Source organism: Ranitomeya imitator, chromosome 1, assembly GCF_032444005.1.
Source record: "Ranitomeya imitator isolate aRanImi1 chromosome 1, aRanImi1.pri, whole genome shotgun sequence".
In the NCBI taxonomy this organism is placed as follows: domain Eukaryota; kingdom Metazoa; phylum Chordata; class Amphibia; order Anura; family Dendrobatidae; genus Ranitomeya; species Ranitomeya imitator.
This window is the reverse complement of record NC_091282.1, coordinates 1,145,285,040-1,145,301,248: the sequence shown is the minus strand read 5'-3', so window position 1 is coordinate 1,145,301,248 and position 16,209 is coordinate 1,145,285,040. Positions and strand designations below refer to the sequence as shown.

Below are 16,209 nucleotides of genomic sequence, written 5' to 3'. Positions count from 1 at the left end.
AGAGGCCTGGAGTGAAACTGTGCCCACATCACCGCCGGAAAACAAGAAGTAAGTGAACCTAAGAGTGACATAGCATTTCTTAAGGAGACTACTGGATTATTAATTGCTTTGGAGGCCAGCCGACGAATAGAATCAACTTTTGAGTCTGGCAGGCGACATTCCTGCTGACTCGAATCCACAGTAAGACCCAAAAACTGCTGTGACGTTGAGGGCTGAAGACGCGACTTTTTGAGATTGATAATCCATCCTAAGTTGTGTAATGCTGCTATCACTTTCTCCAACTGTTCTTTACAGTGTACCTCTGAACGCCCCACGATCAATAAATCATCCAGGTAGGGAATTATTAGTATGTTTTGCTCATGAAGGTGTGCCATAACCTCTACCATAATCTTAGTGAAAACCCGAGGTGCGACTGCAACACCAAAGGGGAGTGCCCGATATTGAAAGTGTTCTACTGTGCCGGCAAGGGAAACCGCCACCCTGAGAAAGCGCTGATGAGTTGCATGTATCGGGACATGGTAATAGGCGTCTTTCAGATCTAAGACAACCATGAAGCAATTGTGAAAAAGGAGCTTTATTGCCGACTTCACAGATTCCATCTTAAAGGATGGGACCAGCAGGAATACATTCAGGCCCTTCAGATTGATGATGGTACGATATGATCCATCTGGCTTCTTTATCAGGAATAAAGGGGAGTAAAACCCCGTACCTTGTTCCTCCATAGGTACTTTAACGAGAACCCCCTTTTTTTGGAGATCTCGAACCTCTGACTCCAACGCCAATTGTTCTGCGGGAATTGGAACTTTAACCCCTCTTTAATGATACTGAGTATCCATGGACTATTGGTGATTTTCAACCAGGCTGGGTAGAAGGCCAACAGCCTACCGCCCACCTGGTCCGCCAGTCATTGAAGCTTTTTAGAGTTTCTAGGAGAGTTAAACATAAAACCTCTACCTCTTCTTCTGTAAGAGTTATATCTGGTCGAATCTCTATTTGAATCTCTGTCCGATCTTCGACGATACGGCCCTCCTCTGTTGTATTCCCGTCTATAGAAGGGTCTTGTTAGAAGAGGGAATCGCTTTTTATTGTCACCTGCTTTTTCTAGAAGCTCATCCAGGACTGGGCCAAACAAATGAACCCCCTCACAGGGGATGCCACATAGTTTCGATCTGGCCTGTAAGTCTCCTGGCCAGCATTTTATCCAAAGAGCTCTACGGGCCGCATTGGACAGTGCTGATGACCTTGCAGCTAGCCTAACGGAATCGGCTGACGCATCCGAAAGGAAGGCTGCTGCATCCTGAATCATAGACATAGATGATAGGATCTCGCTCCTAGGAACCTTGTCCTTGAGCTGGTCTTCTAGATTACCCAGCCATACCATCAACGACCGGGCAGTGCAGGTGGCCGCAATCGCCGGCCTCAGGGAACCTGCTGATGTTTCCCAAGCTCCTTTAAGGAATACCTCAGCTTTCCTATCAAGCGGGACTTTTAGGCTTCCCAGATCCTCAAATGGGAGAGACGTCTTTTTACATGCTTTGGCCACCGCCGCATCCAGTTTAGGGACCTTGTCCCAGGAGGAAGAAGCCTCTTCCTCAAAGGGATACCTTCTTTTGAACGCTGGTGGGAGTGACCCCTTCCTTTCGGGTTTCTTCCATTCTCTCGTAATCAGTGACTTAACTTTATCAACTACCGGAAACACTCTTCTGGATTTGCGATCTATGCCTTTAAACATTATGTCCTGTATGGAACATTCCGCCTGGGTCTCCTCAATGCCCATAGTGTTGTTGACAGCTTTGACTAAGCGGTTAACCTTATCCAGTGATAGACAGGTTCGACTAGATTCCACATCCTCTGATGATGATGACGGATGAGAATCCGAGCTCATACCACCTGTTTCTGAATCCACATCCGAGGCTGGGGATAATATCTCCTTCCTCTTTTTTGAAACTGTCTTCTGAGACCTCATGGAATCTCTGACCTCCTGTCTAACCAAATCCCTTAGAGTAGACGTAAGGTCAGGGGCCTCGTCCTCAATTAACTGTTGAATGCAGATGCTGCACAATTTCTTTTTATGTCCATCTGGAAGCGGCTCCGTACAGATGGCACACTCCCTATGTTTGGATTTGGACACAGATTTCCTCCCCTAATAAGGAGAGAGGGAATACAAGGAGGGACAGCTATCAGAAAACGTACTTTCACGAAGCTCACTTACCCATCCCTGCAGCGAATGGTACCGTAATCGGGGGGTCCTTCTTAGCCGGAGATTCCTTACGGCCTGAGGACTTAGTTGATTTCTGAGCCTCTTTGGCTCTACCAGAGCGACTACTGTCACTAGAACGCCGCTGGGAGCTGCTCAAAGGTTGTTCAGGTGACTGCTGCTGCTCACCGCCCAGCTGCGGTGTTCCTTCCAGAGACTCCATTCCAGAAATGGTGGACAGGAACAATGTTGAGGCCTCAGTGCAGCGCTTAAATCCATCCCCCTGGGTACCACCCCCGGATGGGGGTCAGCAGGGCCATTCCTCGGTGCACCGCTGATTGGTACTGCCCCGCTTCCTCAGAGCGCCGGACGCCCCCCGAGGCCAAAATCCCACCTCCGACACCGGGCGCCGCCATTAGCCGGAATAAGGCGCCACCGCGCATGCGCGGCCGCGTCATCGCCCCGCGCCGCGTCATCAGGACACGCCCCTTCCGGACGCGGACGCGGCGCTGAGAGCAGACGCGCCGAACAAGGACGGCAGCGCTCCCCAGCCATCGCAGACCCCAGCGCCAGCAGCGGACCGACCTCGGAGGCTCCAACAGATGCGCACCATGGGGCCTTACGTTCCAGGTAAATAGCGGCACCCCAGAAGCCAACCCCCCTCTTAGGGCTGCTTCCTCCTGCTGTCACCTACACAGACAGTCCCCCTGCCGTGTGGTGCTTCCATCCTCCTGATCAGGCCGAGGTAGGGGACCCCCGCTACCTGCATCGGCCTGTCAGGAGTGGGATAACTTCTATCTTTGACCCTCTTCTCTGGGCCTGTCTGAAGAGGTTCCACTGTCAGGGACAGGAAACCAACTGGCGGGGGAGCGAGGTGCCGCCCTTTTTATGTCTGAGGTTTCCTGTCCCGGAAGGGCGGATCCCCTCTCTCGTTGTGCTGTCATGGCGACTGAATAAATACTACGTGACTGGCCAATATACTACGTGGATGGGCAATATACTACGTGGCTGGGCAATATACTGTGTGGCTGGGCAATATACTATGTGGCTGGGCAATATACTACGTAGCTGGGCAATATACTATGTGACTGGGCAATATACAACGTAGCTGGGCAATATACTACGTAGCTGGGCAATATACTACGTGACTGGCCAATATACTACGTGGCTGGGCAATATACTACGTGGCTGGGCAATATACTACGTGGCTGGGCAATATACTATGTGGCTGGGCAATATACTACGTAGCTGGGCAATATACTATGTGACTGGGCAATATACAACGTAGCTGGGCAATATACTACGTAGCTGGGCAATATACTACGTGACTGGCCAATATACTACGTGACTGGGCAATATACTACGTAGCTGGGCAATATACTACGTGACTGGCCAATATACTACGTGACTGGGCAATATACTACGTGACTGGGCAATATACTATGTGACTAGGCAATATACTACGTAGCTGGGCAATATACTACGTGACTGGCCAATATACTACGTGACTGGGCAATATACTACGTGACTGGGCAATATACTACGTGACTGGACAATATACTACGTGACTGGGCAATATACTACGTGACTGGGCAATATACTACGTGGCTGGGCAATATACTACGTGACTGGCCAATATACTACGTGGCTGGGCAATATACTACGTGGCTGGGCAATATACTACGTGACTGGGCAATATACTACGTGGACATGTATATTATAGAATACCCGATGCGTTAGAATCGGGCCACCATCTAGTATATATATATATATATATATATATATATATATATATAAATATATGGATATACACATATATATACACACATAGTATTGAATACAGGTTTTAGGCATGTGTGAAGAAAATGCTGGAAAGTAAAAATGCTTTAAAAACATAAGTGTTTATTTTTCAGTCGCTTCATTGGGGAACACAGGAAACCCTGGTTGTCACCAGCTGGCTAACACTATGAATTACACTTTGGAATCAGTCATCATGTTTTCGTTATGTAATCTAAAGGCAACATTTTGTAGGGACAGAGACCCTGATTCTAACGATGTATCACTTACTAGGCTGTGTTTTTCAGTTTCAATAAAATCAGTGTTTTGTAAGTATTAGATTATTACAAGGAGTTGTCTCGCGCCAGGTAGTCCTAGTGTTCTGTGTAACTCCCGCCCCAGCACTGATTGGCAGTTTTCAGCCAATCAGTGATGTGGGTGGGGTTATACACATCGCAGCATTCCGAGCTCTGCTACCTGCAGCAGAGTAAACAGTAAATGTATGATAACTGCTGCACCCAATAGACTAAGCGACACATCAGTGTAATCAGAGTCTCTGTCCCTGCATCGTGCTGCTGGCAGACTACACGCAGAATACACCCATCAGCAGACATTGGACTGAACCAGTTTAGCTTAGTGACATGTAGGGGGTAGGCACAGGCCGGGGGCCTATACCTGTCTCTGCTTGTGGCATTTTTAACTGATCTTTTTCTCTTTACTCCTTTAGATAGGGAAACAGAGAGGTCTCTGTGGACCCAACACAAGACGGCCAGAGGTCAGGCCATATCCGCGCTCCTCTGGGCGGCAGGGCTAGTCCCTGATGCAGTCAGCATTCGATTACTGGTGCGGACAGTCTTTGCCCCTTGTCTCCTGCCACTTGTCCACCCTCCAGAGAGCGACACATTGCACAGAGCGAAGAACATTCAGGGTCCAGCATCAAGCCTCTTCAAGACAAGCAAGTACCCTTGTCTGCATCCCGGTACCATGAGCTGGCTCCTCATGATAATCCCACAGTGATCTGCACCATCATTTTTTTGTCCTGGGCCCCCTATTTTTCCTCCAGGCCATCCCTTCTCCCTGCCTCCTGCTGCTCCCCATCACACCAGCCTCCCATGTCCCTGCTGGAGCCAGATTTCTACCTATGCTCCATCTTCTGCTGAGGCTTAGCTGGCTCCTTCACGTCTCCCACGAACCTCCGATTCTTCTGCTGGTGCAGGGGCTCTAAATTAGGCCATGGCTTTTATGGCTGCATAGCAGGTTCCCACACCCCCTAAAGCCTCTAATTTAGACCTCAGCTTTGGCCCCCTGGCGTTCACACTGTCTTTGCTGCAGTCTAGCCTGCTCCAGCTTGTACCTTCCTCTTCCCTTCTCCCCAGGAGCCGCCATCTTCCTTCTGCATGCTAGCTACCTGATTCTCGCAGCCTCAGCGTGTTCTCCAGGGACAGTATAGACATCTCTACCGCCCTACCCTACCCTATCCCTACTGCCTCGCTCACCTCCGGGCTGAAAGGAATCCTATGGACCATTCTCCACGGCCAGGACCAGGTAGGCTTCCCGCTCCTCCAGGGTCCTGCCTGACTTACCCCCTGCATCATTTTGCTTATCCTCACACACCAATAATTTCAGTTTGGACCTATTGCTGGCAGCCCCGATTTCACCAAAGATAGATTTGATTTAAATTTCTCTTGTTCAATCGCTTTCCATTTTGTTAATTGATTTTAATGGGGCCAAACATGAGGAATGAGAAGGGGTTTTCCAAGTAGAGGACAACCTCTTTAATAGAAAATATATCAGAAATTAAGAAAAAAAAAGTAACATGAAAATCAGATTTAAACATTAGGTCATTCCCTCCCAGTAGTACACAGTTATAGACCAGTTGGTTTTTTAACCATATACCTTTATTTGTTCAAGGGACATCACCATGCCCACGTTGCCAATTGTCCGATATACCCGCACGGCAAACTCCACTTCCATGTGGTGAAGACAGGCCCGGGCGAGCTCGTTCCAAGCCTCCGCGGTATTCAACAGGGTGCACACTTTCCAGGCATCGGAGAACCTACAGAACGAGTAGGCAAACAAATCTCATCAGTGCGCCATTGTCACACTGCCCGCTACACACAGGATACCATACACGGCCACGTACGTCTAGTAGTGACTATGCCTGGTAATGCAGCCGCTACCAAAAGTATGGAGGATGCCAGTTAAACAATGATGACAATGTGTGGGCGCCTTCAGTTAGCTGAGCGGAGGGTTTGCTGTGGGTTGGACCACCACCGATAAGATTTGGATGCCTATGTTAAGGTCAGGCCAACAAAAAGCCTGAATAATCTTCATTCTTATTTTCTGCTGCTTTTATTTGGAGATGCCTTAATCCCCTAATGATGTAGCAAATGTTCATTTTTATGCTTTTAGGTTTTTTTCCCCCTCTTCTTCCAAGAGCTATAACTTGTATATAGATGCACGAGGGCTCGTTTTCTATGGGACGGACGGTAGTTTTAAATGAAACACTTTATTTTACCAAATAATGAACTGACAGACAGGCCAAAAAAATTTCAAGTGATGTAAAATGGTGGAGGAAAAAAAGCTATTCCACCACAGATTTTTGGAGACTTTATTTTCACAAAATTCTGTGTGCGATAAAAAAAACTGGCAAAATTATTCCCCAGGTCATCAGAACTATGGCTGTCGCAGGAATACCGCGACAGACAGGGGCCAAAAGATCACGGCATCTGGTTACATGAACTCCTGCACTGACTGGATATTCTTCTCCATCCTATTAGCAGTGCAGGTTTTTCTTGCTCTGTCATGGCAAGAGTTAAGCAGTTCTATCTCCTGGAGGTCTCTATCCTGAATTGTCTTAGCTGTTCTGTGTTGGCCACTCCCCTCTGGTATGTACGCTCGCCACTGGCACTTGGGAATTGACAGTGATAATTCTTACTGCCTGGTTCAGTGTTGGAGGAGAAAGTCAGTGTTTAGAGTAGGCGGTTAGAGAGGTTTTTTTGACAAATTATAGCTGACATCAACCACAACTACCATTACCCCGATTGCCTCCGCACCAGGGCAATTGGGAAGAGATGGTAAAGTGCCGGAATTGGAACATTTTATGTGATGCGCCAATTTTTGGGCATCTGCGGGCTGGTATTTTTAGGCTGGGAAGGACCTAAAAAGGACGGACCTTCCTAGCCTGATAATATAAAACAGCAGCTGTCTACTTTACCTTAGCTGGTTATCCAAAATAATTTCATTTTTTAAAGTCATTTTTTTTCATTTATTTATCAAATACAGTAAACTACACATGCAAGACACTAATTATATATTTCACGGATATGTATCTCTCTATATCTGCAAATCTTTAACACCTAAACATCTGTAATTTCTATTCTGTATTCTATACTGGTACGTGTCACACGGATGGCACAGGGATGTCACACTTTGTCATCTGTGTGCACATGTGAGGGACGTATTGACGTCCGTGCTGCTGGAAAAAACGGCCATGTGTAAGTGTGGGTCACACGGAAACACGGTCAGTGTGAACAAACGGACATGTGCGTAGCCGCATAGAATATAATGGATGTGCGCGTGTCTCCGGTACGTGTACAAACTGTCACCACACGTACCAAAGACACTGACGTGAGACAGTAGCCAAAAGTTTAATACAATATCCTGGTGAGAGAAAGTATTAAAGTATTAAATTATGAAAAATATTTGTTTAGAATGTTGGTGTGATAGATGTATGGTCAGATTTGCAAAAATATGTTCAAGCTTTCACAATGTTACAGTTTGCATGTGACTATAAAGAAATTGACCATCTGCAAAAATACTATATTTTGTACCAAAATATAAAAGTTGGTTAAGTTATATGTATCCAAAAATGGTGCCACTGATAAATACCACGCATCCTGCAAAATACAAACCCTCATATGATTATGCCAAAAAAAATAAGTTACGGCTCTTAGAATGTGACTGTAAAACGGGGAAAAAAAGCTTTCAGCTCCAGACACCGAGGTATTACCAACCTACCTGCGTAGCATTAGAGTCTGTGTTAACATGGTCTTTAGTTCTTTGGGTTCCTCATCTTTGGTATTGTTAAGAAAGCTATGGGTGCCCAGGAATATGTTGTTCAGCATCCCACTCTGAGTCTGGCACGTCAGCTCTCCATTATGTAACAGAACTGGCTTGTGACCATAAGGTAGTTTGGTGCCACCTGCCAAAATAACTCTGGAGCCTGAAACAACCAGGGAAAGATGTGTCAGGTTTTGAGAAGCTCTTGTGATGTGTAGATCCCTGCAATCTAATACTACTTGCCGGAGGTTTATTTACTCCACGTACCTCCTAGCTACAGACAGGCTACTACTACCGAACAATACAAAACCTCCTTAGAACGGAGCATATACGACTTTCAGGTGGGTTTCTATACTATAGTGACTTTTTCGCGAACTTTCTTGCCTAGCTTGAAGCTTTGCTCTACTATATCTTCATTCTGTAGATGGTGCGGATCTGTTGGCGCTGTAGCTACACATATACTCTACAGAAAGCACATATGTGTGAATAGTGATTAGTGATTGAATTTTTGCCATTTGATGGATTCATGCGTTCTACTCTGCTGCATTGGACCCTGCATTGATAGAAGCACCCGAGTATGGCATTCAATATGTCAGGTGCAATTCATGAATCTATACATACCTTGTATGGTGTCCTTATGAAAGACGTATGTAAACACTTTATCGTCATCGAATGCACAAAAGACGCCTTTATCCATTGCCCAGTTTTCCCATAATATTCCTTTAATGGTTGGAGAGAAATTTGGAATCTCGTACAAATTGTCGTTTAGCTGGGAAAAAACAACAACACGACTGTGAGGCATGGTGGAACATACTAGGGATACAGGACTCATTACATCTTTTTTCCAAGAAACTATTAACATATACGACTGGTTCTTCATATTTAATAAAAAGGCACAGTGGCTAGGGGCTGGTTTATATGGCAGATTGATCGCTGATCTGGCGCTATAACAAGTCACATGGTGCTCATTTTAAGGTCCTTTTAGAATCCGATGCAAACTGTATGGGGACACTAATCATTGGTCGTTCCAATTGTGGCTGGCAATAAGTTGCAGTTAGGATAGGGGTGTTTTCTAGGCCACTTATTAAGCAAGCAGTGGATGAGCAAGCATTTGCATGTTTAATGGCTGATCGCTGTTATGTTTGCTGGGGCCAGTCATCTGGAATGAGCGTCATCAGGCGATTAGCAGCCCATGTTAAAGGCCTTGAAGTTAGTGACAGGAGATGCAACAGTGACAAAACACTGAAATGCTGCTGATAGATTGTGTCATTGCCCATGTCTGTGGCAGCATCATATACGCCCCCTATAGGCCAGTATAGTTATGTCTGCACACTGCAATAAAACCAATCAAACCACAAACAGAAAATCAAGAAACTCAGAGCGGAATATTGGTTAGACATTTCCATCTTTACCATCTTCTCAATACCAGTGAGGAGCATTGTCGTTACCCAGTGAGGGACCATGCCAGAGCGACGCAATGTCTTCTGCAAATGTAAATGTCACTGGAAGCATAATTTACATTTATAGATCAATCAATAATGATGATTTTTGCAAAGGCAAAGAAAGGCATTATTTATACAAGAGCAAAGTGGCTCAGTGGTTAGCACTCTAGCTTTTCAGTGCTGGAGTCCTGGGTTCAAATCCCACCAAGCACAACATCTGCAAAGAGTGTGTTTGCGTTGTTGTTTGCGTTGTTCTCCTCCCACTCTCCAAAGACATAGTGATAGGGAATTTACATTGTGAGCACTAATGGGGACAGTGATGATAATGTCTGTGGAAGTAAATGGCGCTGTACAAGAGAGTTAACAAGAACAAACGCAACTAGCGAGTAGGAGGCATTTAATACTTACTGGGCAATAGACAAAGCCTTCAGTCTTCTCATCAATTATAACCAATCTGGTCCCAGATGCATCAGGAAATATCTTCTTCACGCTGACCGGGTGCCGATATTCATTTACATACTGCCAATCTTCTAGGTAGAAGTACTTCACGAGTCCGCTCTGAACACAAAGCACAAATAGATTGGAGCTGTTTCTATAACCGATCATAGATGTGACCGTCAATGTTAACAATCAGACTGAATTTACATTACTTACAATCATGGTCAGTTTTGACAAATGGAAAGTAATAGATTTTTAGTCTTTAAATAGATCACTATTAAAGGGGATATCAGGGACCAGAGGTAACTACCTGCCTGTTGTACTCGGCTCCGGTCATTGACCGCTCCTGCCAGAGATTCAGCTGCTCCATGTCAATAAAGCAGCAATTTCTCATCCTGTTGACAGAGCTGGACTACTGGTGTCATTGCTGATTGACAGCCCGATTCCCCCAATTAGGCGGCTGTCAATCAGCATGACACCAGTAGTCCGGCCCTGTCAACAGGAAGACAAACTGCTGCTCTGTTGAGAGGGAGCAGCTGAATCTCTGGCAGGAGCGGACAGTGACCGATGCCGGGTACAACAGATAGATAGTTGCTTCTGTTAGCAACCACATGCCTTTTTTTCAAAGTCCCGGATATTTCCTTTAATATAAAAAAAATGAGAATTATCCAGGTATATGTATATCTGCCCTGTAGTCTCTAGCTGGTATATGTTAATTTCTGGTATTTCTTACTTATATCTGTAACTATTTGTACTTCATGAAATAAACTTACATTGGTGCCATAAATGAGGAAATCTCCAGTCAGTGCATGGCACAGGATCCGATACTTCTCGTCTGTGGACGGGAACAGACGGGTCTCCCTTTCTTCTTGGGAATCTAGAGGTTCGCTCTCAATCTGCGGAGAGGGATACATCACTAATCTATTACCCGTTAACAGCGCTGACAAACTAAACTATATAAAGGGAATGACGTTTATAATTCAGCTCTGAGAATATATATTGAGGGGGCACCACAGTCAAATAAGTAATGGGATCCTGACCCTGACCTATGAAAAACATACTGTACTGAACCAAAAAAAAAGAATAGGCCATAAAACGGGGATCACCATAGACAAGGATTGACAAAAAGCACACACAGCTTTTATTAAAGTCAAACTCACTAGACACTTACATTTAAAAACAATTAAAAAGGGGTTCAGAAGAACACCCTACACACAATACAAAAAACAGAGCCCAAAATGTGGCTACAACCTGAGCCTGACTCATAGGACATATAAGACTGAACACATACCCTTGAATTGGACATCTATATGGACAGCATATCGGTTAAATAACCAGTGACCGTGCTCTATATATGCAAACTACCCAGACAGAGCATAAGATAATTATTATTATTATTTATCATTATAGCACCATTTATTCCATGGCGCTTTACATGTGAGGAGGGGTATACATAATAAAACAAGTACAATAATCTTGAACAATACAAGTCACAACTGGTACAGGAGGAGAGAGGACCCTGCCCGCGAGGGCTCACAATCTACAAGATGAGTGTTAATACATACTCCAAGGTGGATATATGGATGCCCATCAAAGCATAAAATATTAGTAAATCCCACAGCAGCATGCAATATAGGCGCACAGAATAAAGAAAGGGCAATCAGAGCAGCCAGGGCACCTGCACACATAACCTTCAGGGTACAACATGCAGTGATGTTAGTGCACATAGATTGCTAGACACATGAGATCAGAGAGAAATAACCACTTAGAACAAGGGCATCTGCCCTGGTCACCTACTAGCTACAATAGCCATAACAGTACAATTGCACTGATACCAATACACAGCAGTTGTTAAACTAAGCTAGTGCAAGTAGGAGATGCCAATCCAGGTGGCCAACCACATACAATACCATGGAACGGCCCAGTGTGATAACCTAATCCTATAAGAGTCAGGCACTGGAGGAGCGGACGCCCAACGCGCGTCGCCGCTAAGCAGTGGCTTCGTCAGCTCTGGTGAATAATTGAAGGCCGTGCACATAAAATACTGTTCCATATAATCTCCCCAAGAAGAGTCATGTTCAGTTTAATGCAGATCCTTACCTCTCACCCCCCCAAAAAAAATACATTGGGGGTGAATCATTTAGGTGTTTATGCCACATATCTGGTGCAAACGTCTTAATAAGTCCCAATATTTTTGTGCAACTTGGACGTTTCACAAAATAATGCAACTTTTGTCATTTGCACGCCAATCTTGGACAGCTATGCCAGTATTGGCGGAGCATAGGTGGGACATTTTTTTAAGGGGCATGGTCACGCCCGCCAGTCAGGTGTATGGTAACTTATTCCAGAAGTGTATCCCGGCCCCCAATTATTTAGGGTAGCATTTCTGGCAAGGCGCACTGTAGTGGTAAGTTGCGCTGAATTCACTAAGTGAGCCTGTTAATGAAGTTGGCGCTTCCTAATCCAGTAGCCCCTTCATTAAAACTGGTGAGTCCAACGCTAGTCTTAGCAAATTGGGGCCAATGGCGCCGATTCATCAAGGAGTTTTAGCCAGTATTCTCATGGAAAACTGCTACAAAAGTTGCCACACAACAAATACCTGGGCAAAAGTGCTGTGACTTTTGGTGTTTTAAGTGAGCAGAGCTTAGACGGAAGGTGCGTGACAGGTGCAGATGACAAATTCATTACAATTTACGTAAAAAAATGGGGCACAAATCAGAAATTAAATGTATTCCTATACATCTGTTGCCCAGCAGCTGTAACATGAGCTAAGAGGCACACGCATCTATGGCGCATTTCACTCCAGCGCACTGTTCACAAGCCAGGCACACCAAACCACAGTCTAGCTGAATCAGGGCCAATACATTCAGCATGAAGGGCTTGTCCGGCCTTAGGCTACAAGTCTGCAGTCACTATGAGCACTGTGAGGATTTTCTGGTGCCGTCGTCAGGAGTGAGCGATCATGTGACCACAAGTAAGCGGTTTGTATACTTCCGACCACATCCCGACTAGACTGTCCGGTCTCACTCAATACACCACGTCTAGTGGGCACATCACCTAATGTATGCAAATCACCAGCAGCGGGGAATCCTGACAGCACCAGTTTTTTAGGTGAAATATTACAAATCGCTCTGATTGGCAGTTTCACTTTCAACAGCCAATCAGAGCGATCGTAGCCACGGGGGGGGGGGGGGGGGGGGGGTGAAGCCACCCCCCCTGGGCTAAACTACCACTCCCCCTGTCCCTGAAGGCCGGGTGAAATTGGAGTTAACCCTTTCACCTGGCCTGCAGGAGCCCAATCCGGCCATGACGCATATGCTGTGTCACAGGTCGGATTGGCACGGGTTTTCATGACGCATACGCTGTGTCAAAGGTCGGGAAGGGGTTAATGCACCCGATGTGAGGATTTACAAGTCTGCAGTCACATAGACAAATATCTGGCCTAGGCAAACAAATGATACCTTTCATGTAGTCCATGACACAGAAGGGCTCACGACACATGAAAGGTTATCGTTTCTGCTTTGTAACCCAAATTTGGACATGAGAACATTTATCACGAAGATGACTAATCGCTGCTGATCTGTGCACTCCATTCCTCCAAGCATTAAAAATTAGGGCCACCTTTTGGGGTAATTTATTTTTTAACCTAAATGGATGTATTCTGGGTGTAAAATAATTTTTGTAATGGCCAAAATTTGCACTGTTAGGATTTTATGGATTTTTGCTCCCCTGCTCATTGCAGGCTGCAGAATGGGAGTAACTAACAGTCTGTCAGCGAGCTCAGCCCTGTAGGGAGCGTGTAACTCTTGTCGGGGTCTTTTACCGGTCTCCTCTCAGCTGATGTATGACCACAGAGCGCATCAAAGGAGAGCTGAACATTCATGTGGTCCTTAGTGCTCGTTACTCGGGTTTACCTAGGGCGCTCGGGTATGCACAGAGTCTCGCGGGTGCTCCAGTGACATATTCGGGTCACCCGCGGCCGCATGTTTCACAGCCACAAAAGATGCGGGGATTGCCTGCCATACACGGGGCAATCCTAGCATGTTTTGTGGCTGTCTAACAGCTGTAAAACACGTGGCTGTGGGGACTCAATCATGTCACTGGAGCACCCGCGACACTCCGTGCATACCCGAGCACCCGGGGCAATAACGAGCACTTGTGCTTGACACTAGTGGTCATAAGTCAGCTGAGTGCAGTACAGGAGAAATAAATGTGTGCTCGCTCGCTGATGGATTCTTATTTCACTCATTCTGCAGCCAGCAACAGACATGGCAACACAGAGGTGTAAAAATGAAAGAATGTTTGTTTTGTTTTTTAGATCAACTCTTTTTTTTTTTTAATTAATATCCAATAATCTCACATCTATACAAAAGTGAAATATTCCGGTATTGTAATCCAAAGCAATCCACTGCCCCTATAACTCATCTTTGAGCTACTGAAAACTCTCGAAAGCTCCTCCGGCAAACAGCGGACATAAGTAATTAACCCCTTTCAGGTCCCACTCCTGAAAGGCTTCTAACTCATTCATTTTCCAAAAATATGGCTTTTTCCACAGCGGCATATATTGTGTGCATCCTTGTAGACCTAACAGGTTCTGGCTAGCCCACTACATTTTATGAAAAATTGCAACATATTTAATGAAGTCCAATTACAAAAATTATTACTAGTTTTAGCTCAAAATATGTATAGATACAATCAACAACAAAAAATCCCCCAAAAGTGTCCACATCTTTAACCAAGAATAAGCTATAGCCTTTACAAATCTCCCACTCACTATCAGTATTGACTACACATACTGCTGGTAGGCATCTCCTGTAGATACACTGGGGTCCGTACCATGTGAAGCTGCACTTTCCCCTCAAACAGAGCAGCTGCGTAGTCAGAATTGAGGCACATGCTGGCGACAGTCCCCAGGTATTCCATATCCTTCAGCCTCTCAACACCTGCAGGAAACAAATCAGAAAAAAATATAAAATTCTACAGTTTTAAATACCCCTGAGGAAGCTGTAGTCAGGGTGAAACAAGGAGAACTACACGTTTTCTGGGCCAAAAGAGACATTGTCTGACTCAACCCATCCCAAAATCCACAGTAATAACAATAATATTTCTATAGCGCCAACATATTCCGCAGCACTTTACAATGAAGCGGGAGCAGACAGAAAGGCCCACAAACAAACAGCAACTGAAACCACCGCAGTGAAGGCCTGGCAGAGCATCAAAAAGGAGGAAACACAGCGTCTGGTGATGGCCATGAGTTCAAGACTGCAGGCAGTCATTGCCAACAAAGGGTTTTCAACCAAGTACTAGTAATGAACATTTTATTTAAAATTATTGAATCTGTCCAATTACTTTTGGTCCCTTTAAAAACAGGGTGGCACATGTTAAGGAGCTGAAACTCCTAAACCCTTCACCCAATTTTAATGTGGATACCCTCAAATGAAAGCTGAAAGTCTGAACTTCAACTGCATCTGAATTGCTTTGTTTAAAATTCATTGTGGTAATGTCTATAACCAAAATTAGAAAAATGTTGTCTCTGTCCAAATATATATGAACCTAACTGTATGTGTCCACGTTACTGTCTATTTGCCTCTTTTCTTCTTTCTGTCCCATCCCGTAAATAAAAACAACCCATACTCACCGACAGGTCACTATTCCAGCACCTTTCTGAGATGTTTCACGGGTGCTAATGTGAGATTATGTCACATGAGCGCTGCTGTCTATCAGTGGCCACTGATCGGCTGCAGCCGTCACACTTTCATCATATGGAATAGCTTTGTCTGAATGAACTGTGAATCCTGTAGGGGATGAGCGGCCTGTGATCGGCTGCAGCGCTCACCTGATCTAACAATGCCACATGAGCACCCGGGGACACGGTAGGCACATAGCTGGGATGGCCCTGTCTGGGAGGCCTGTATGGGTCTTTTACATTTTGCACTGTAGCATTTCATGGGAAGCCATTAATACAAAATCACATATTGTTTAAATCGGGTTTGTGTTACATGTATTAAAAAAAATCTATTTTTATTTTATTTTCAAATTACAATCTTAAAAAAAAATAAAAAAATATTAACCTTGCAATTTTCACACTGGCCACTGGGGTTTTAGTCTCATACTTCCTGTCATATCAGGAAGAGTTTACAGAAGTTTCCTTATCAGCAGAGGCAGGATTACAATGACAGCTGATAACATAGGACCCACCAATCACAAGAGGTGATGTCACAGCTCACCTGCCCCCCTTCCCATCACAATCACCTTGGAACATGCTCATTGGATGTTTCAATATAAAACATAGGG

General features: G+C 45.1%; 1 protein-coding gene across 1 annotated transcript in view; it reads right to left on the bottom strand.

Moving 5' to 3' along the window:
* Nucleotides 1–16,209, bottom strand: part of WDR19 (WD repeat domain 19) — a 116,414-nt gene that overhangs the window by 50,804 nt on the left and 49,401 nt on the right. Inside the window, exons 13-18 of the mRNA XM_069744594.1 lie at nucleotides 14,752–14,858; nucleotides 10,689–10,811; nucleotides 9,886–10,035; nucleotides 8,657–8,804; nucleotides 7,994–8,198; nucleotides 5,870–6,029 (exon numbers count right to left, since the gene is read on the bottom strand). Coding sequence (XP_069600695.1) covers nucleotides 5,870–6,029; nucleotides 7,994–8,198; nucleotides 8,657–8,804; nucleotides 9,886–10,035; nucleotides 10,689–10,811; nucleotides 14,752–14,858 — 893 coding nt within the window. The remainder of the gene's footprint in view (nucleotides 1–5,869; nucleotides 6,030–7,993; nucleotides 8,199–8,656; nucleotides 8,805–9,885; nucleotides 10,036–10,688; nucleotides 10,812–14,751; nucleotides 14,859–16,209) is intronic.